This window comes from Gorilla gorilla, chromosome 8, assembly GCF_029281585.2.
Source record: "Gorilla gorilla gorilla isolate KB3781 chromosome 8, NHGRI_mGorGor1-v2.1_pri, whole genome shotgun sequence".
NCBI lineage: Eukaryota > Metazoa > Chordata > Mammalia > Primates > Hominidae > Gorilla > Gorilla gorilla.
Genome location: NC_073232.2, coordinates 30907270 through 30928938, shown reverse-complemented (window position 1 = coordinate 30928938; position 21669 = coordinate 30907270). Strand labels below are relative to the sequence as shown.

Sequence of the window (21669 nt, the reverse complement as noted above, 5' to 3'; positions counted from 1 at the left end):
CATAATAGCTGGTCCAGTTGATAACTTTTAGTATTCATTTTACCTGACATCAGCAGTACTGACAATGCTGACATTCTTCAAAGCTCATTTAAGCCTTCATATATTACCACTCTTCTGTTTTTCTTTAAGCAATATCCTTCATGCCTATTTGACTTTTCTTCATATACCAATGGCTTTTACATTTATATATGTCTAATACAAACTACTACTTTGAGTTTCAGACCTATGTATCTAGATGTTTAACTGGCAGTTCCACTTGACTATTTCAAAAACACCTCCTACTTGGCAAGTTCATTGTCTTCTCTGGCCTGCGGATTTTCTTCCAGTGTTTTCCTATTTCTGCAGATGTTATCAGTATCCTTGCTTATGCAAGTCTGATACTCACAAGTTGTCTGTCATTTACAACCTTACCCCCAATCTAATTCATCAAAAGTTCTCATAACATTTTTTCTTTCCTGTTTATTTTTTATTTTCCAGCTTTATTGAGGTATAATTGACAAAAACAGTATATATTAAGGTGCACAACATGATTTGACTAATAACATTTTTTTACAGACTCGATTCTTTCTCCTTTGCAGATTATCCAAGACAAATTCACTGCCACTCTTCCACAGTATTTTAATTCTCTCTCCCTTGTGATTATCCTAGACTTATCCAATCTCTCTTACCTGTGCCATACTGTGATTGCTACAATTAGGAAGTCACTGGGACCAGGAAACTACCATGATCAGTTAGCCACTGCAGCTGCAGTGGGAACTTAAAACAATATATAAATGGAAAGAATTGGTCTGTGTTCAAGAGATTTACAAACCATACTATGAAAAACTTAGAAATTTTCCCTGACAATCTTTGAAGAGAAAGTCAGTATGGAATGGAATATTACATGTCTATTTATATGGAGATAAGGATACATCCTTAAAAGGTGAATTAATTTCAGAGATGTAAAGAAAAGCATCCAGTATTATTCTATTACATTTACTGGTTTGCACTTTTATTTTGAGAATTTATCAGTCTTTTTACATGCTGTAAAAATTTGCTTATTAAAATTGGAGGATAATATGAAAAAAAAACCTTTATGTGATAAAAACAATGGATTAGTTTCAACATTTATTTTTCCATGCCAGTGTCTTTTCCTGTTTTGCATAGTGTTGAAAGCTAATAACTATGTTTCCCAGATCCACTTGCAGCAAGTATTCTGGATATAAGGTAGATTTGGCCAATGAGATGTACTTGTGTATGTTTTAGAAGGTGGAAATGAGATAGAGGCCATGCTTCTGCTGCTTTTGCTTTTCCCTTTACAGATATGGGTGCCTATACATTTTTTCTGGCTGATGTGGCATGGATTTGAAACCAACATTTGTGGTTGACCACAGCCATCTTTCTCACTTTCCTGACTATATGCAGGGTAGAAACATAACATTGGGAAATTGGACTAGGCAGTTTAGCAATAGCAGTCACTGAAGCATTTAAGAGATCCTGCTTTGGGCAGGGGTACTATGCTCTGGGTTGACTTTCAAGGGTAGAGCTACTGTGTTTGGAAAGGAGACAGCCAAGAACAAGATTGTCTGGCAGGAACCACAGCAGAAAAAAGCCCTGTAAAGGCAACTGGAGCTCTGGGATTAGGGATCAGTCTGTGTCTGAAAGGAAATAAATACACAACAGTATTAGGTGAATGACAGATTGTAATGTTCCGTGTGTCACATTTAGAACCAGCTGGGCTGAGCTTTCAGATGAGTTCATTTGACATTGCTATTGGAAGGTACAGTAGGCAGAAGCAGAGGAAAGGAAGGAAGGTAAAGCAAATATTGTGACCATTTTCCAGATAAGAAAGCTGAGGTTTAAGTAACTACTGAGGCACTCTCTGTCTGGTATATTTATTTTAATTATGTTTTCTAGGGAATTATCTACTTTACTTGCCTTTCAAAAGAACTAGCTTTTTTCCCTTTTCTGTTTTATTAATTTCTGCATTAATGTTTACCCGTTTCTTCTTCCTGCTTTGTTTTGGTGTATTTTAATTGTTCCTTTTCTGTTTTCTTGGCCTAGGTACTTGGTTCATTCATTTTTAGTTTGTCTTGTTAGCTGCATGCATTTTCCTCTGTGTAGAATTTCATTTCTCATAGATTTTGATGTAAAATATTTTCCCTTTCATTAATTTCTAGGCTATTTGTAATTTAAACTTTTATTTCTGTCTTGAAAAAAAATTTTTTTAACTTGTCAGTTGCTGAGGTGTTTAAAAATCATTTTTGTCTCTGATGGTTATTTTATTTGATTATTATTTTTAAATGTAGTCTGTACTACCTCTAAGTTTTAGAATTAAGACTTCCTTTGTGACCAGACTTATTGCTCATTTTTTAAATGAACCATGAATATAGGCTTGGTATTATCTGCTGGTAATATTTATATTTGTATGCTTATATTTCTTTTTCTTTCTTTCTTTTTCTTTTTTTTTTTTTTTGAGATGGAGTCTCACTCTGTCGCCCAGGCTGGAGTGCAGTGGCACAATCTCAGCTCACTACAAGCTCCGCCTCCCAGGTTCATGCCATTCTCCTGCCTCAGCATCCTGAGTAGCTGGGACTACTGGCACACGCCGCCACGCCCGGCTAATTTTCTGTGTTTTTAGTAGAGACGGGGTTTCACTGTGTTAGCCAGGAAGGTCTCGATCTCCTTACCTCGTGATCTGCCCGCCTTGGCCTCCCAAAGTGCTGGGATTACAGGCGTGAGCCACCACGCCCGGCCGCTTATATTTATCTTATATATATCTTATATTTGTAAACATAAACACCTCAAAGTGTTTTAAAAATTATTATTCAAATTCTCTATAATTTTGCTTATTTTTTGTTTACTTACTGTGTCAACTCTGGTAAAGGTATATTAAAGTATTCTGCTGTGATTGTTTTTATCAAGTTCTATTTAGGAGTTTTGCTGTTATGTGAATGAATTTGGAGTGTTTAGAACATAAGGGTTTATGACTTTTAACTTTTCAGTGGATTAGACCTTTTATCATTACTTATTACCACTCTTTGTCCTATTACTTGCTTTTGACCTTTAATTCCCATTTTCCAATGTTAATATCAACACTATTGCTTTTCTTTTGTTTGCGTCTGTTTTTCTTCATCTCTGTTTTCTGCCTTTTTGGTTTTGTTTCAAAGTTAGTTTGTTGATCAGTTGTATTTTGATAAGGGAGCTCAGTATATGTATAGTTAATGAGAAACAAATGCTTGATTTTGTTTTTCCTCTCTTGTCTGTAGTATGTGTTATACTTTTTAATTTTTCTTTTGTTGGCTTAGTAAAATTTCTTTCTATTAATTTGGAAATTTTTATATGCTTTTCCGTTACATAGTGGTTACCTTCTCATCCTTAAAGATGATAATGAAACCTATACTTTTCTATTAATAAATCTAAATCAAATAACAGCTTTTACTTTACCACTTACTTACCCTTCTTGGTCTGCTTCCTCTTCTTTTTTTCTTTTTTGAAAATTCTAGGCCACTATTAGGTTGTCTCTTATGGCATATTTCTTCTGTTTTAAGAATACCTACAGACACATATATTACAAATCACAAATCATAATACTTTTGTATTTATTGTTCACTGTTTATACTTTTTTATTATGAAAAACTTAAAACAAACAGTAGTAGAGAGAATAGTTTAATGAATTCCTATATTAATCATCACTCATTTAATAATTATCATTTTCCTATATTATCCTTTTTTTGAAGTATTTTAAAATGAATATCAGACATTATGACATTTTATTCCTGAGTGCTTCACTGTGCATCTCTTTAGATAAAGAGATATTAAATACCCAGGATACTATTATCCCATCCAATATAATGAATAATTCCTTATTCCTTAACAGCGTCTAGTAGCAGTCTTTATTCAGATGTCCCTAGTTGTCACAAATCTGCCTTTTTACTCTGGTTTAATTTGAATCAGGGGCCATACAAGTTCCATACATTACCTTTGGTTGTTCTATCTGTTTTTTTTTTTTTTTTTTTTTTGAGACAGTGTCTTGCTCTGTCGCCCAGGCTGGAGTGCAGTGGCGCGATCTTGGCTCACTGCAAGCTCTGCCTACCGGATTTACGCCATTCTCCTGCCTCAACCTCCCGAGTAGCTGGGACTACAGGCACCTGCCACCATGCCTGGCTAATTTTTTTTTTTTTTTTTTTGTATTTTTAGTAGAGACGGAGTTTCACCGTGTTAGCCAGGATGGTCTCGATCTCCTGACCTTGTGATCCGCCCGCCTTGGCCTCCCAAAGTGCTGGGATTACAGGCGTGAGCTACCGCACCTGGCCAGTTGTTCTGTCTCTTAAATCTCTTTATTATAAAACTGTCTGTCCTCTCTCTCTTTCTCCCCCTGCCATTGACTTGTTAAAGGGACCTCCTTTTCAAGATAAATCAGTGGCAAGATTTAGTCTAAGATCTAGTTACCAGATTATAGAAATGATGATTTTGTTCTGTGAATAGTTGATCTGATGTTCCTGCCAACTCAATTCCCCCAGTAATTAGATATCAGAAGCAGCTGTCTCTTGAAGCAGCAGTCTTTTGTTTATCTATATTTTGGAGAACGCTTACTTTTTTAATCTTATGGAGAGGACAAAGGTGTATCCAACTCAAATAAATGTGTTATTAATCTAAATTTATTTAGATACTAGTTTAAAATAGGGGACATAATGTATTCCTAAAATAAAGGAGCAGAATACATCCTTCTACTGTGCTCGAAATTATTTTCTTATTTGTCAAGAAATCATTCTTATTGACCTTGACTCTCAAAGAATAATAAATGCTCTCTATCAGCAACCAGGATTTGGTATAGATTAACCTTATCACTGGTTGGTATATATAGTTTAAGGCTAAGAAAATCAATTAAAGTTATAATCTTACATAAATTTGAATACATCTCTCCAAAGGCAGTTGACTTTAACAGTGATCTATTATGGAGAAACCCAAAGCCTCTCCCTACTTCTTTTGTAGCATATTGGCCATAGAAGCCCAGACTTAAAATTTATCATGAAGTAAACTATATTATTGTATTTATTATTTTTATTTTCCCTGGAAAATTAGTTTTTATTTTGAAACTTATTTCTAAAGCATTTTCTTTTTTCTATTTATTTTAAATTTTATATGCATCTGGTATAAAATCCTATAATCCTGAAGATACTGTGATGAATCCAAGTTTCCTGCCTTATCCTCCTGATCCACTCACCAGAGACAACTTCCTTTAAATCTCTCTGTTATTTAGTTCTTCTAGTGGTGAATGCACTTGTATACACACACGTTTGTTTTGGCTTTTTTGCTGCTTTTCTTTTTTTTGAGGTTTGGGGTGGGGTGAGAAAGCTGTGTTGACTGCTAAATTTACATGTGAAGGTCAGAGTAAAGAGGGCAAAGTCATTAGTAAGAGTTTAGCTTGAGCTTTTAATCAATAAATCAGATACGAAAATGACCCAAAGACCTAGTGAGAAAGATTACATGGAATTACAGTCAAGTACTGCTTAATGATGGGGATACATTTTGAGAAATGCATCGTTAGGCAATTTTGTAGTTGTTCCAGCATCATGGAGTGCACTTTCACAAACGTAGATGGTATAGCCTACCATACACCTAGGCAACATGGTATAGACTATTGATCCTAGGCTACAGACTTGTACAACATGTTACTAAATACTGCAGGCAATTGTAACACAATGGTATTTATGTATCTAAACATAGAAATGGTACAGTAAAAATACAGTAAAAAGATTTAAAATGGTACTCCTATATAGGTCAGCTCCATTATAATTTTACGGGAACCACTATCATATATGCAGTCCATCATTGACCAAAATGTCATGCACTGCATTGACTGTATTAACTTTGAGGCAGTTGGTCTTGATTAATAACACTATACAAATTAAGGGTCCCAGATGTCAATTAGAGTTTGAAGTTCCTAAATATAATTTGGATGAATGTTGTCTTCCTTCCTCAGTGAATCTGATAGCCAGGTAGATTATCTTCCCTTCAATTTAATACCCCTGAGTCTTTTTCAAGGGAGTAGAAGTTTCATTAAGAAGAGTTTACTTTCAGCAGGCTGGGAGCGGTGGCTCACTCCTGTAATCCCAGCACTTTAGGAGGCTGAGGTAGGTGGATCACGAGGTCAAGAGATCAAGACCATCCTGGCCAACATGGTGAAACCCCGTCTCTACTAAAAATACAAAAATTAGCTGGGTGTGGTGGCACGTGCCTGTGGTCCCAGCTACTGGGGAGGCTGAGGCAAGAGAATCTCTTGAATCTGGGAGGCGGAGGTTGCAGTGAACTGAGGTCACATGACTGCACTCCAGCCTGGCAACAGAGCGAGACTCCGTCTCAAACAAACAAACAAAAAAAACAAACCAAAAAAACCCGAAGAGTTTCCTTTGGTGAGATCCTGGATAAGATCTTTTGGTTTTGGTTTTGGTTAACTAGCTAAATATTTTTCTACTACCTGGCACACCTAAAAATGTGGGTATCACATTTGTGGAGACACTGTATAAATAGAATGAGTTTTAGATTATTGTTAATCCATTGATTAAAATCAGGGTCAGCAAACTACAGTCCTTGGGCCAAAAGCAGCCACTACCTGATTTTGTAATAAAGTTTTATTGGAATACCACCATACCCATTTGTGTATGTATTGTCTGTGGCTGCTTTCTTACGACAATGGCAGGATTTAATGGTTGTAATGAAGACTGACCCACAAAGCCTAAAATATTTACTGTCTGTCCCTTTACAGAAACAGTTTGCCAATCCTTGGTAAAAAATAAAATAAAAAATTTCGCTTGAGTCACCTAAGGCAGATTTTTCAGTGCTATCACATAGTAAAACTTAGGATAGCAACCATAGAAGGTATAAAGTTAGGTTGAGATTTTTCTTCTTCTTCTTTTTTTTTTTAAGTGTGTTTATAACTGTAAATTTTCTTCTGAGCACTGCTTTTACCACATCCTACGTTTTGGCATGGTATGTTTTCGTTTTCATTCGTATCCTTCTCTAGCGATTTGTTTTTTACTTTGAAAATTGAATATTGTGATTTAATTTTATTCTTCCTTAATCCTCAGTTGTTTTAAATTAGAAAAAATAGTTATGATTAACTGTTAACGTTAATGAATTAAAATCTTCCAGAAGGAATGAATCCAAAAAGAAATATCTAACGGGTAATGAAACCCTGATATTTTATGGCCTTTCCTATTTTAGTCTCAAACATTCTAAACATAAAGGAAGAAAGAGCTTTTCAGTTTTATTCTTTTAAAAAGAGTATAGGCTTCTCTCCTGCTACTGAGGATGGTCTCCTAACACATTCACAATTATCTTAGAGACAACATAATGGCACGTTCATTCATATTACAGTAGTTTCTAATTTCCTTTTTGATTACTTGTTTAAAAATGTGTTGTTTAATTTCCACATACATGTGAATTTTTCAAATTTCCTTTTGTCATTGATTTCTGATTTCATTTCATTATGGTTGGAGAAGATAACGTAGTATGATTTCAGTCTTTTTAAATTTATTGAGACCAATTTAATAGCCTAAAATAGGGTATATCTTGGCTAATATTCCTTATGCACTTCAGAAAAATGCGTATTCTCTTTTGGGGTGGAATGTTCTATAGATGTCTGTTAGATGTGTCTAGTTGGTTTATACTATCGTTCAAGTTTTCTGTTTTCTTACTGTTCTTTCTGATTGTTCCAGTCATTATTAAAAGTGGAGTATTAAAGTTTCCGTTATTATAGAATTGTCTATTTCTCCTTTCAGTTCTGTTAAATCTTTACTTCATGTATTTTGGGGCTCTGTTAGGTGCATGTTTATGTTATTTATATTGTTATATCTTCTTGATGGATTGACCTTTTTGTCGTTAAATAATGTCCTTTGTCTTTTGTAACAATTTTTGTGTTAAAATTGATTTTACCTAATATTGGTATAGCTACCAGCTCTCTTTTAATTACTGTTTGCAAGAAATATCTTTTTTCATCCATTCACTTTTGATCTATTTGTATCTTGGTTCTAAAGTGAGTCTCTTATAGACACCATGTACAGTAAATCCTCTCTTGCCATCATCAGTAGAGTCTTAGAAACTACCACTTACAGTAAGTCTTTAAATAGCATCATTTCCTTCAATGTTGTTTCATTATAGCATGAAAAAAAATTTTCATTATATGTCATTTTACTTAAAGTTGCAGTTTCTAAGAACCTGTAAGTGACCTTAAGTGAGGACTTGCTGTGATGGATCATGTTTGTTTTGACTTCATTCTGCCAATATCTGCATTTTAATCAGAGAGTTTAACTCATTTAATTTTAAAGTAATTACAGATAAGGAATTACTTACTTTTGCTATTTTGCTATTTGTTTTCTGTATATTATATGTCATCTTTGTTCTCCAGTTCTTCCATTACTACCCTTTTTGTATTCGATTTTTTTTCTAGTGTACTATTTTATTCACTTTTCATTTCTTTTACTGTAGATCTTTATATTCTTAGTTTTTGCCATGGGAATTACAGTTAACATCTTAATTTATAGCAGTCCAGTTTGGATTAATACCAGTTTAGTTTCAATCATGTAAAAATATTTTGCTAGAATGTGAGATGCAAAAAGGAAAAATTTAAAATTAATTTTACAAAGAAAATAAAAAATGTTGCTCCTATAGCAAGCACTATTCCCTATTCCTTGTGTTGTTTATTGTCACTCTGCACTCCAGATTACATTTTTATGTATATAATGTCTGCCATAGACATAGATTTATATTATTTATTTATGACAGAGATTTATAATTACTGCTTTATGTAACTGTCTTTTAAATCATATAGAGTAAAATTGAGGTTACTAACCAAAATGCATTAATAATGACTTTTATATTTATCTATGTAGTTACCTGTTTTAGTCTGTGCTGCTATAACAAAATACTTTATGCTGGGTAATTTATAAACAACAGAAATTTGTTGCTCACGGTTCTAGAGACTGGGAAGTCCAACATCAAGGTACAACATATTCACTGTCTGGTGAGGGCCCATTCCTCATAGATGGTCCCTTCTATGTGTCCTCCCAGGGCAGAAGGGCAAAAAAGGGACAGCTCTATGGGACATCTTTTACAAGGGCACTAATCCCATTTGGCCTAATCACTTCTTAGAGGCCCCACCTCTTAATACCATCACATGGGGGATTAGATTTCAACACATGAGTTTTAGAGGGATGCAAACATTCAGACCACAGCATTATCTTTACCAGTGTTTTTTATTTCTTTGTTCTGATTTGAATTACAGTCTAGTATTTTTTTCTTTCAGCTTGAAGGACTCCTTATAGCATTTCTTATAAAGCATATCTACTAGCAATGAATTCTAATTTTTTAACTGGGATATCATAATTTATTTTGTTTCTGAGGGATAGTTTTGTTGGATATAGACTTCTTTTTTGATAGATTTTTTTTTCATGTTAATTTACTACCATCTAGCCTCCATAATCTCTGATGAGAAATTAGCTGTTAACTTTATTGGGGATCCCTTATACATGATAAGTTGCTTCTTTTGCTGCTTTCGGGACTCTTTCTTTTAACATTTTGATTATAATGTTTCTAGATGTGGATCTCTTTAGTTTTCTCCTACTTGGGGTTTGTTGAGATTCTTAGATATATAGGTTTATGTCTTTCATCAATTTTTGAAGTTTGCTGTCATTTTTTCTTCAAATATATTTTCTGCCCCATTTTCTGTTTCTTCTCCCTTTTGGAGATCCATTATGTGTTGTTGGTACTTTTAATAGTGTTCCACAGGTCTCTTAGGCTTTGTTCATATTATTCATTTTTTTTCCTTTCTGCTCCCCAGATCAGGTAGTCGCTGTTGATCTGAGTGTTCATTGATTGTTTCTTCTGCCTACTCAAGCCTGCTGTTGAGCCCCAACTAGTAAAATTTTCATTTCAGTTATTGTATTTTGCTAGTCCAGAATTTCTGTTTTGTTTTTTTAAAGTCTATTTTTGTTGATATTCTCAATTATGTGAGACATTATTCTCATATTTTCCTTTAGTTCTTTGAACATACTCTTTAAGCATATTTAAAATAATTGATTTAGAGTCTTTGCCTAGTAAATGCAATATGTGGACATCCTCAGGGATAATTTCTATTAATTTTTTTTCTCTGAAGACCATACTTTCCTGTTTCTTTCCATGCTTTATAATTTTTATTGAGTATTAGACATTTTAGATATATATAATGTGGCAGTGATATTTTCTACTTTCCTAGAGGTTTTTGTTGCTGCTTATTATAGTTGGTGTTGTCTAGTGACTTTTCTGAAATAGACACTTTCATAAAGTTCATATTCTGTGCTGTGTATGGCCACTAGAATTTCTCTTCAGTTAGCTTAGAATCTCTGGTCAACTAATGATTTGGCAGATATTTTCTTAACAGTTGGAGCCAGAAGTATATAGTCATGCATTGCTTAATGACAAGGATGCATTCTGAGAAATGCATCACTTGGCAATTTTGTCTTTGTGTGAATATCACAGTGTATTTATACAAATCTAGATGGTATAGCCTACTGCAAACCTAGGCTATATGGTATAACCTATTGCTCCTGGGCTACAAACCTGTATAGCATGTTACTGTACTGAATACTGTAGGCAATTGTAACACAAAAGTATTTGTGTATCTAAACATATTTAAACATGGTGAAAATACAGTATAATAGGTACAAAATGTATGTGTATAGGGTATTTACTATGAATACATCTTGCGGGAGTGGAAGTTGCTCTGGGTGAGTCACTAAGTAAGTGGTAAGTGAATGTGAAGGCCTAGGACATTTCTGTACACTATAGTATAAACACTGTACACTTAGACTACACTAAATTTATTAAAAACATGTGATCTCTTCAATAATAAATTAACCATAGCTTACTATGTAACATTTCTACTTTATAAACTTTTTAACTTTTTGACTCTTTTGTAATAACACTTAGCTTAAAACACAAACTCATATATAGCTGTATAAAAATATTTTTATATCCTTTTAAGCTTTTTTCTATATTTAAAATTATTTAGTTTTTTTTTTTTTTACTTTTTAAACTTTCTTGTTAAAAATTAAGACACAAACACACATTAGCTTAGGCCTACACAGGATCATGATCATTAATATCACATGTCATTTAATTGGAAGGTCTTCAGGGTCAGTAACATGCATGGAACTGTCATCTTTTATAACAGTGCCCCTTCTGAAATACCTCCTGAAAGACCTGCTTGAGGCTGTTTTACACTTTATTCCTTCTATATATTTTTTTAAAATTTCTCTCTGAAATAACCATAATAGTATAGTAAATACATAACCCCGTAACATAGTCGCTTATTATCATCAAATATTATGTACAATACATAATTGTATGTACTATACTTTTATACAACTGGCAGTACAGCAGGTTTGTTTACACTAGCCTCATCACAAACACATGAATAGATACACTGCACTGTGACATTAGGAAGGGTAACATGTCACTAGAAGATAGGAATTTTAAAGCTCCATTGTATTGTAGTCTTATGGGACCACCATCATATATGCAATTCATTGTTGATGGAAACATTGTTATGTGGTGTATGACTAAATATAAATGAATAAATAATATATATAGTTCCAGTGTTTGCCAGTAGACTGTGTATATCTTGGGGCCATGCCTTCCACACTCAGTTGGGCAGTTTACATCTTTCTTAGCTTCAGTTTCTGCTTGTGCAGAGCCTGAATATCAGCCAGAAGTGAGAACTTAGAGCCTTCTCAAGTCTTTCTGAGCATGTGCTCTGTCCTGGGCATGCACATGGCCATCTAGTTTCCAAGGAATATGTAGGAGCTTTAAAAGCCCTTAGTCCCCAAAGCATGTCACTTTTCAGTCTGTCTGCCCAAGCTTTTTGAGAGCTTGTTTGGAGGTTCCAGCAGGGGAGCGCAGCTACTTGTATACCCTTGACTGAAGACCGGTCCTCCTCTATCAGGGATGGTTGTCCTCTTGGACCGAGCATGCAGCTTCGGGAGGGACACACATGGAGCAGTGAGGGAAGAAGGGGACACCCGCCTAGCCAGCTTAATCTAAGTAGTGAACCACTACTAAATGGAATAAATAAAGTACTTATTAGTACTTTAATAAGTATTTTATTTACTTTTATTTATTTTATTTTATTAGTAAGTACTAAGTGGAATAGTTTATTATATAGTCCCAATTTTTAAAAATCTACAATTAAAATCCCAATTAGAGATTGGTTATTCATTCGACACTTGATGTCTTTGCTCAACAATAGGATTCATCACAGATTTTCATTAAATAATCATTTATTTCTACCACATTATCTGTAGTCTATGTAGGGAACATGTCAATTTTATTAAGCAAATTAGAATGAAAATTACAACCATGTTACCTGCAGTACTTTAGTTAATTTTTATAGCTCCTCAGCCTTCCACAAGTCACAAAGATACTCACACCCTGGGTAACATACTAGTCTGGAGCAACAAGCCCCAGAAAACTGATAATAAAAATAATGGTTTATAAAGACAAGCCTGACAGACTAATTATAGCCTCACTTTGTCTCTCTCCAACTCTATTTAAAAACTATTGATAACATTTAGTCCCAGGTATATAGATTTTTTGTGTTGGTTTGGTTTGGTGTTTTCATCATTTGAACTTCTTAATAGTTTTTGGAATTAATTAAACAGTCAGCTATCAAATGAGAGACATTTAGTAAGCAAGTTTACTATCATTTTGCCCAATATTAATATGTTATTTTAATACACTTTAAGTTTAATACAGATCAAGTTTTAAACCCCAGCCAGGCGAGTTGGCTCACACCTGTAATCCTAGCACTTTGGGAGGCCGAGGCTGTTGGATCACTTGAGGTCAGGAGTTCGAGACCAGCCTGGCCAACCTGGAGAAACCCCATTTCTACTAAAAATACAAAAATTAGCTGGGTGTGGTGGCGCATGCCTATAATTCCAGCTCCTCTGGAGGCTGAGGCACAAGAATCTCTTGGACCCAGGAGGTGGAGGTTGCAGTGAGCTGAGATTGTGCCGCCGCACTCCAGCCTGGGTGGCAGAATCAGACTGTCTCAAAAAAAGTTTTAAACCCTACTTGACAGTGTATTCTTTGTTATTATTATGCATTTTATACTGGCCATGTAAAAATGATGTTGTCTGATTTTACCTGTGCACACAGGATTATATAAAATGTAATTTTAATATCCACTTAATCTAAGTAGTGAACCACGGTAACCTTTTAAATATATTTAAACTATACAAGTAATACATAAATATTGGGCAAATTTATTTCTATGAACCAGACTGAGGAGGCTGGCCAACATTGAAAATATCCTTTAAAGTACTAAGTAAATAAGTACAGTATATTTAACTCTTTCTAATGATAATAATTTTTGATAAATGCTAATTTAACTCCCTTCAGATAGGCATGCTTTTTCACATGTGAAAGTGAGATTCCATAGGTTGTTGCTAAGATGATAAACTCAATATAAATAATAGAGTAACCATATGGTTAGCCCGGGATTCAGAAATTGGCTTTAACATTTGCCAGTAAATAAAGAGTTTCTTTGAAGGCACACCGATGTATTAATTTTTAATTTGTTTCTTTTTGATCTCTTAATTACTGAAAAAGATTTATTGGTTAATTTTAGGAAGGCAAGTGTTTGAAAAGTTTCGCCAAATACTGTCTTCTTTAAATGACTGTATGGTAATGAAAAGTTAAGAGGAGAGCCAAATTAGATTGAATAATTGTTCAGTCATGTGGGTCAGGCTTGTTGCATAGCCTGGTTGTTAAGACTGATTGCTCAAATTACATTGCCTGGGGTCCTGCACTTGGTTGGCTGTCTTCTCAGATCTTAACAAGGTTCTGGGAATTTCTTTTTCTGACAAAGTTTGCTTTGTATTTTCCCCTCCCCCTACCACCTCCAGGATGCATCATCTGCAGACATCAGAAAAGCGTATCGTAAGCTTTCACTAACTTTACATCCAGACAAGAATAAAGATGAAAATGCAGAAACTCAGTTTAGACAAGTAAGTGAAATATGCTATTATATATATATTTTGTGACAAATGTATTAACATGTCGATGGTAGAAATATTCACTTATATATGGAATATTTTCATTTGAAAATGAGGTAGTAGTTTAAAATATAGTGTATATGTTTTTATTCAAGTTTCTACAAAATGCGTTTTTACTATTTTGTATTAGCATCTCTAAATTCTTGGAGGGTCATAATTGTCATAATTTTCTTGTCTAAATTACAGCTTTTGCTTCTAAATGCACATTTTAAGATAAGTATTACTTTTGTAACTGTCACAAAGATTTATTTTGATATCAAGCATTTTTAATCTCTTAAGGTACTACCAAAACATAAAGTGTTACTTATAAAGGAGATTTCATCTGTTTATTGTATATATAGGCACATAGGATTTTCTGCATGTGTATTGTAGTGCCTTCACCCTCCTATGTGATTTCTTATAGTTGAGAGTATTTTTATTTTAAAGTAATGCTTTTATTTTAGTTGGTGGCCATTTATGAAGTTTTAAAGGATGATGAACGAAGGCAGAGGTGAGTGTTCATTTCTGCTTTTGAATTAAGATGTTATAGTTTCATGCTACAGTTTATAAAGAATTAAGTCTCCTTAAACATTTTATTATTATGTTAGCATTTTATTTTTGTTCCTTCCAAGAAATGCAGTGTTTTAAAAATGTGTGTTTGAAGCAGAGTTAATTTTATTGAAAGTATTCACTAGATTGATTCGATACATACAAGCTTCAGGATTTTGAGTCATAATGTTAGCAAGTCCGGGCTTCCTTAATACGACTTTTAACATGAGTATTTATGCCCTGCGAAATACAAATACTGCTTGAATTCAAATAAATGTCCATTCCTTCCCATATGTCAGTAATAGCTCCTATCTGTGCCTGATGCTTGGCGCTTTTCCCCCCCATTCCTTAAATGGTTGAATTAGACTGTAGTGATAGTCAAGTTAGTACTCTTTCTTGATATTTCCTCACTCTCAGAATAACCCAATTATATAAGCTTCTGTAAGCCTGTAGAAGAAAGAAAACTTTGCCTCTTGCATCTATTTCTTTTGCCTCCTTCCCTTCCTTTACTCTGCTCCGGCAATTCTGCATTCAGGGTTAAACTTCAGAGTGGAGGTAGCCCCTCACTCTAAGACTTCTCTGTGCCCCTTTCAGAAGAGTGGCAATATATTTATGTAGTAGTTTATAATGCCAGTGACTTAAGAGTAGATTACACAGAGGCCCCTTTCCTCTACTCCTACAGAATGTGTGGAATGTAGACATCATTTCAGCAGCCTTCTAAGTTTTTTAAGTCAGACCACAACGCATACGCACACACACACACAACTAAAACAATAGTTTCACAAGATATTTCTTATTGCATGTTAAACATATTATTTTCTATTCTAGGCTAGACTAGTCTTTTGGTGTTTTTTATTTATTTATTTATTTAAAATGTTGGTTGTGGTTCACTAAATTCATTTCATGAGACACTAGTGGACCACAATCCAAAATTTGAAAATGTTCTACAATACAAGAGTACCTGTAAAAAACAAAACAAAACAACACCTGGCTATTTGACATTTAGGCAAAAGCCAGCCTAAATATCTGTATCCTTCACTAGGGGGGTAATACATCTCCAGACAACCCTATAAATTGTGCTGTCTTACATTCTGAATCTTTCCTCAAATGTATTATCTGGAATTAGTCTGTATCCTAAAATGTTAGCTACCATTCTTGATTCTCATCTTAACCGTTTAATTTGAATACCTCTGCTTGTCAGATTGCAAAGCACAGGGATTCAAGATCTTCTCTTAAAGTGTTCTTCACTTTATAACAAGGGCTGGCATTGGTCCAGATACCATAGCAGACATTCCTCTGGTTTGAGATAATCCATAGTGTTGAAAGAGTCCGAGAAGCGTGTTGAAAGAAGTTTTGGTCATTCTGTGCATATTTTCTAGTTGGTTTCTCTGTGAGCCCTAGTTTTGTTTCACACATCAAGATTGTGCCTGTAAAGGTAGCTTTATTTAGTTTTCTAATATTTTTGGCTTGAGGTTTTTTTCTTTTTGTTTGTTATCTTAAAAGTCAATAAACTTTGTAATTTCTTTCAGTTACCAAAATTATTTCTATCTTTTCAAAACAAATCACTTGTCATATATAAATTGTTTCTTCATTAACATGGAATCATCTATTAATAAATAACATCATCTCTTCAGGATTAGTTCTCTCATTTATTTTAGACAGTTGATAGAAAAAATGAATGTGACAGTTACACAAACAGCTGTAGTATTTATACCCCTTGAGGCACAAGTAACTCTTTGGTAACTGGTTTTCCTTGAGGCAAAAGTCTTAACTAATCAAGCTAAGAATCACTCCTCTAAAGCTTGTGCCTGAGGCCAGGTGACCTATGAGTATTTAAACATACAGGAGACAGACATCTCTGCAGACAATTACTTAATGTTTATAATTCCTTTAGGAAAAAAAAGAGCACAGTCAGCATTATCTTCTAAAAGAAGATTATCTACATATTGATATGAAAAAAATGCTTTTTGGTATCACAATTATTTACTATAAATATTCATTAAATAATACTTTTAAATGTGTAACCTTCCAGGAATTGGTAATTTGGGAAATTGTCATAGACATGTTTCCTATTTATTTCCCTTTTATATAATTGTGTTTTCTCTGAAATCAGATGCATTATTTGAATTTTGCTGGAAAAGAGAATAGCAGTTAAATTGATAAATTAACAAACCAAATAACTTTTTGTTAAAAAAAAAAAAAAAAAGGAAAGGCTGGCTGGGTACAGTGGCTCACATCTGTAATCCTAGCACTTTGGGAGGCTGAGGAGGGCAGATCCCTTGAACTCAGGAGCTGGAAACCAGCTTAGGCAACATGACGAAACCTCGTCTCTGCAAAAAATACAAAAGTTAGCCTGGCGTGGTGGCACATGCCTATAGTCCCAGCTACTCAGGAGGCTGAGGTGGGAGGATTGCTTGAACCCCGGAGGCGGAAGTTGCAGCACTGTGCTTAGCCTGGGCGACACAGCAAGACCCTGTCTCAAAAGAAAAAAAGAAAAAAGAAAAAGCCAGTTTTGTTTGATTTTTTAACATCTTTATTTGGGTATAATTTGCATACAATAAAAGTCACCTGTTTTAAGTGTACAGTTAAGTGCTTTTTAGTAAATTTACAGGCTTGTGCAAACCATCATCACAGTCCAGTTTTAGAACATTTACATCATTTCAAAAAAGCTTTAGCCCATTTGCAGTAGTTCCTCACCCTGATCTCCAGCTCCAGGCAATTACTGATCGATTTAGTGTATTTATAAATTTGTCCTTTCGGGACAGTTCATATAAATGGAATCATGCAATACGTAGTTTTTTGTATCTGGCTTCTATTAACATAAGGTTTTTGAGATTCATCCATATTGTAGCATATACCAGTAGTTCATTCTTTTCTATTGCTGAACAGTATTCCATTGTATGGATATACCACTTACGTTTATCTGTTCACCAGTTGATGGACATGTGGGTTGTTTGCATTTTGGGGCTGTGATGAGCAAGGCTTCTGTGAACATTCACATAAATCTTCAGATGGACATATGTTTTCATTTCTCTTGGGTAGCTTCCTAGGAGTGCAATTGTGAATAAACGTTTAAGCCTTTTTCTCCCCCAAGAACGTATATAGCGTGAAAATACAGTCATGTACTGCATAATGGCATTTCACTCAATGGGGGACCACATACACAATGCTGGCTGGGCGCAGTGGCTCACACCTGTAATCCCAACGCTTTGGGAGGCTGAGGTGGGAGGATCCCTTGAGCCCAGGAGTTTGAGACCAGCCCTGGCAACATAGCTAGACCCTATCTCTACAAAAAATAAAAAAATTACCAGGGTGTGGTGTTGCATGCCTGTAGTCCCAACTACTTGAGTGGCTGAGATGGGAGGATTGCTTGAGCTACTTGTGATGCTGAGATGGGAGGATTGCAAGGCTGCAGTGAGCCATGATCGTGCCATTGTACTCCAGCCTGAGTGAGAGAGTGAGACCCCATCTCTAAAACAACAACAACAGCAACAAAAAAACCCAGTGCTAGTCCCATAAGATTATAATATGGTATTTTTACTGTACCTTTTCTAAGTTTAGATAGACAAATACTTACCATTGTGTTATAATTGCCTACAGTGTTCAGGACAGCAACATGCTATGCAGGTTTGTAGCCTGGAAGCAATAGGCTACCATATAGCCTACATGTGTAGAAGCTATACAACATAGGTTTGTGTAAGTACAGCATGATGTTCACACAGTGAGGAACTTGCCTAACAGTTTGCCTAATTATGCATTTTTCAGACCCAGTGACTGTCATTATTAAAGCATGCCTATAACAGGTTTTCCTGGTTATTGTAAGAAAACCTAGCTTAGCAGCCTTCTCTAAACTCTTTAGCTAACTTGTTTTGGGAAACAGTAGCCCAGCTATGTTCCAACAAATTTTTATGAGTGCCCTGAATGTTAGTTGAGGTAAAATACTGAGTACTAGTCATGACATTTATATAGTAGATTGCGCTTTAGTAATATTAACATACCTACTTTTGTTCAAAATCTGTTATGAATTTTTAACCAGTCTTCTTTTGCTAACCCAGTTGTGCAACTTTAAAATTTTTTGTCTGTTTCATGTTACTATATTCATAAAAGTTGAATGTGTTTTTTAGTTTACTAAATAATGTTTCATTTACAAATGCTGTTAAACGTATAGTTATTCAGCCTTAATATGTTAAACTTTTATAAATTTATTAACTAGTTATTGTAAATTTGATTACAGGTGTGTTAGAATCAAAATAACCGTTAGTCTGAGAATAGGAAATTTATTTTGGCACCTTTCCTAAATAAAGTGCGGTGTACCACAATTTTTGGCATATATATATTTTTTTCAAAGAAGAATGACAGCAATTAATTTGGACATGTTTTCTGTTTATAATCTTTGTACAAGTAGTTTTTATTCAGTTTCAAAATGTGACCTAAGTGGAAATTATGTTGTTATTGTTTTAAACTAAAAATTCAAGCTTTGTAATACAGAAAATTCATAATTTAGGCACATGCTAGAATTATTTAAATATTCATTTTCATAATATACAGATTTTTAATTTTAGTTTCATAATTACTATTTTATATTTCAAAAAATTGTAACGTTTTAAATTTCCATACATTTTTCTGCTGGTAACTTGAAAAAATTTTAGATTTGTTTTTCAGTGTTTGTATTAGCCTAAATATGTTTGATGAATTGCAGATTATAGTATAAAACTCACTAATGAGTATGTAACCATTATTTTATGTTCTTGATGTATATTTTAAGAAAATCAAGTGAAATAAACACATATTAGGCCATATGTTGGATGTGTGGAATTGATTGTTTTCATTTCCAAGAAAATGCCATTATAATTCCCTATGATTTTTAGCATTAGTGATATTTTTTATCATAGAGATTTCTTTCTTTATATCTTACAACACATACATTTGTACATTCTTAATCTGGCTTTAATAAATAGTTGAGAACAGTTTGTATGAATCCCAAATACAGAGCATTTTAACAGTGTTATATGTTTAAATATAGAAAAGCCTAATAAAGTGATGTTTTAAATTTTATGTGTTGTCAACACAGTATTTCTTCTTAAATAACTTATGAAAAGTGTCTGTGTGTACTTTAAGAAATGTATTTTCAATGTTTCATCAAGAAAGCAGTAATTTATCTTTTAACAGTATATATTCTAAAAAATGAACTATAATGGAAGCTATCTTTCCTTAAAATGGCCAGTCGTGTGAGCTATAATGTTCATTGATAGTAAAATCAATAGAGCATTGATTCTAAGCTTAATCCTTAGAGACTGTTGTTTAGAGTGACAGACATAGCCTAGTAAATATCTAGTGCTGTTTAATGTGTTCAGTGCATGAGATTTTGCTATCTTGAATTTGTACACCAAATACAGTTTGTACGTAGGGTAGAGAATAGTAGCTGTTAACAGACACATAGCACTTTCAGTTACAATGGTGATAAAATATTTGATAAGAAATTCTTAGCTATGAGTTCAGCTGTTCTCTCTTCTGCTATAGTTTAGTTATACCCAAAGCAAATTTAATACTTAAGAGTGCTATTAGGGAATTGTCTCCATTTTCTTAGATGTTCTTTATCAATAACTATACTTTTTACCTGAAGTTATTTCATGGGAGAGGTTTGCTGAAAGTGATGATTTTTATATTCACCTTTTTTCTCCCTCAACAAATCTGAAGTAGAATATGGATTGAGAATAGATTCAGGCCTTAAGATAGGCCTTAAGATTGATTGGACTTCATTTGAATGTTGTAATCTCATGTTAGAGCACTTGAAACCTTTTTACCTATACATTTTCTCATTTAAAATGAATCAGTTTTTATAAGATAGATTTAAACATAAATTTTTGATAACATGAATGATAGTTTTTATGAAGTCACATTATTATATCTTGATGTTAATATTCAAGAATTTCGATAAATATTGAAAAAGAATAGCACCAAATTTTTCTGGTGTAGCTACTGCCAAACCATACATTACTTTGTAGACTCTTGTATATTACACAATTTGCTTTTTAAGAGTTTAGTACTAATTAATGTCCTTTGCTTTCAACATTGGTTATTCCAATTTGATGATATTGTTATTAATAACCCAAGTTGATCAAAAGGTCAGGTTTTCTAGATTTGCTAATAAAATATATTTTACATTTATATCTGATGTTTTTCTACTGAAAAAAGAAGTTGCCTGTAATAAATCCTCTGCTTTATTTTTTTAGCATATCTCCAAGGTATCAATTTAATAACTATCAAAGTAGCTACTGCAGTTGTTGCATTTAAATTGATTTACATGTCAAGACTGGCAGTTTAGCAGCTGCGCTATTATTCCTAGATCGGTCAATTTACTTGAGAAAAACCTACTACTGAGTTCTACTGACCTGCCTGACAATATAGGCCCTATTTCTATTCCTGTAATTAGGCCTGCGACTAACTCAGAATATTTTTAATTAAAATATTTTGGTCAATGTGTTGCACCAAATTAGGCCTTTCAGTGAAGATTTAATTCTGGAAATAGTGTGATTAGAATATTTAATGAGTTGTGTTCAATTAACAGGTTGTGTGTGTTGAACACACAGTGTTTGTATGTGACCATTTTGAGTTTTACAATCATAAATGTTACTCCTTATTTTTAACCTCAAAGATATTTGTTCAATGATTGTCTGACAAGTAAATTTAAATTCAGTTGAAAATTTATTTTAAAGTAACTTTTTTATCCTGATAGTACCAAGAAAGCTGATTTAAAATGCATCAGCTTTTTAAAGGACTAGGAAAGCTTTTACTTGTTAATGTTCTTCTCTTCCAGCAAAAGCCAAAAATGAGGAAATTGCCACTTAATTGTTTACAAATAAACAGTTTTATTGAGAAATCCAACATAAACACTGGTTGTTACCACATCTCTTGTTAATTTGGGAGTTTTTTATTTTCTAAAGGAATATAGCAATACAAAATTAAAAGACACTCAATTTTATAGGCTTTTACCTCATTAAAAAGCTTTGATAAAATCATGTGTATAAATACTTCAACCTTGAGCCACCATAGTTTAGGGGTAGACATA

The 21669-nt window shown here is 33.8% G+C and overlaps 1 protein-coding gene across 2 annotated transcripts in view; it reads left to right on the top strand.

Moving 5' to 3' along the window:
- DNAJC1 (DnaJ heat shock protein family (Hsp40) member C1) overlaps nt 1-21669 on the top strand; it is a 244355-nt gene that overhangs the window by 58714 nt on the left and 163972 nt on the right. For both annotated transcript variants that reach the window (XM_019035497.4, XM_063709708.1), the window contains exons 2-3: nt 13923-14024; nt 14516-14562. In XM_019035497.4, the coding sequence (XP_018891042.3) occupies nt 13923-14024; nt 14516-14562 (149 nt within the window). The remainder of the gene's footprint in view (nt 1-13922; nt 14025-14515; nt 14563-21669) is intronic.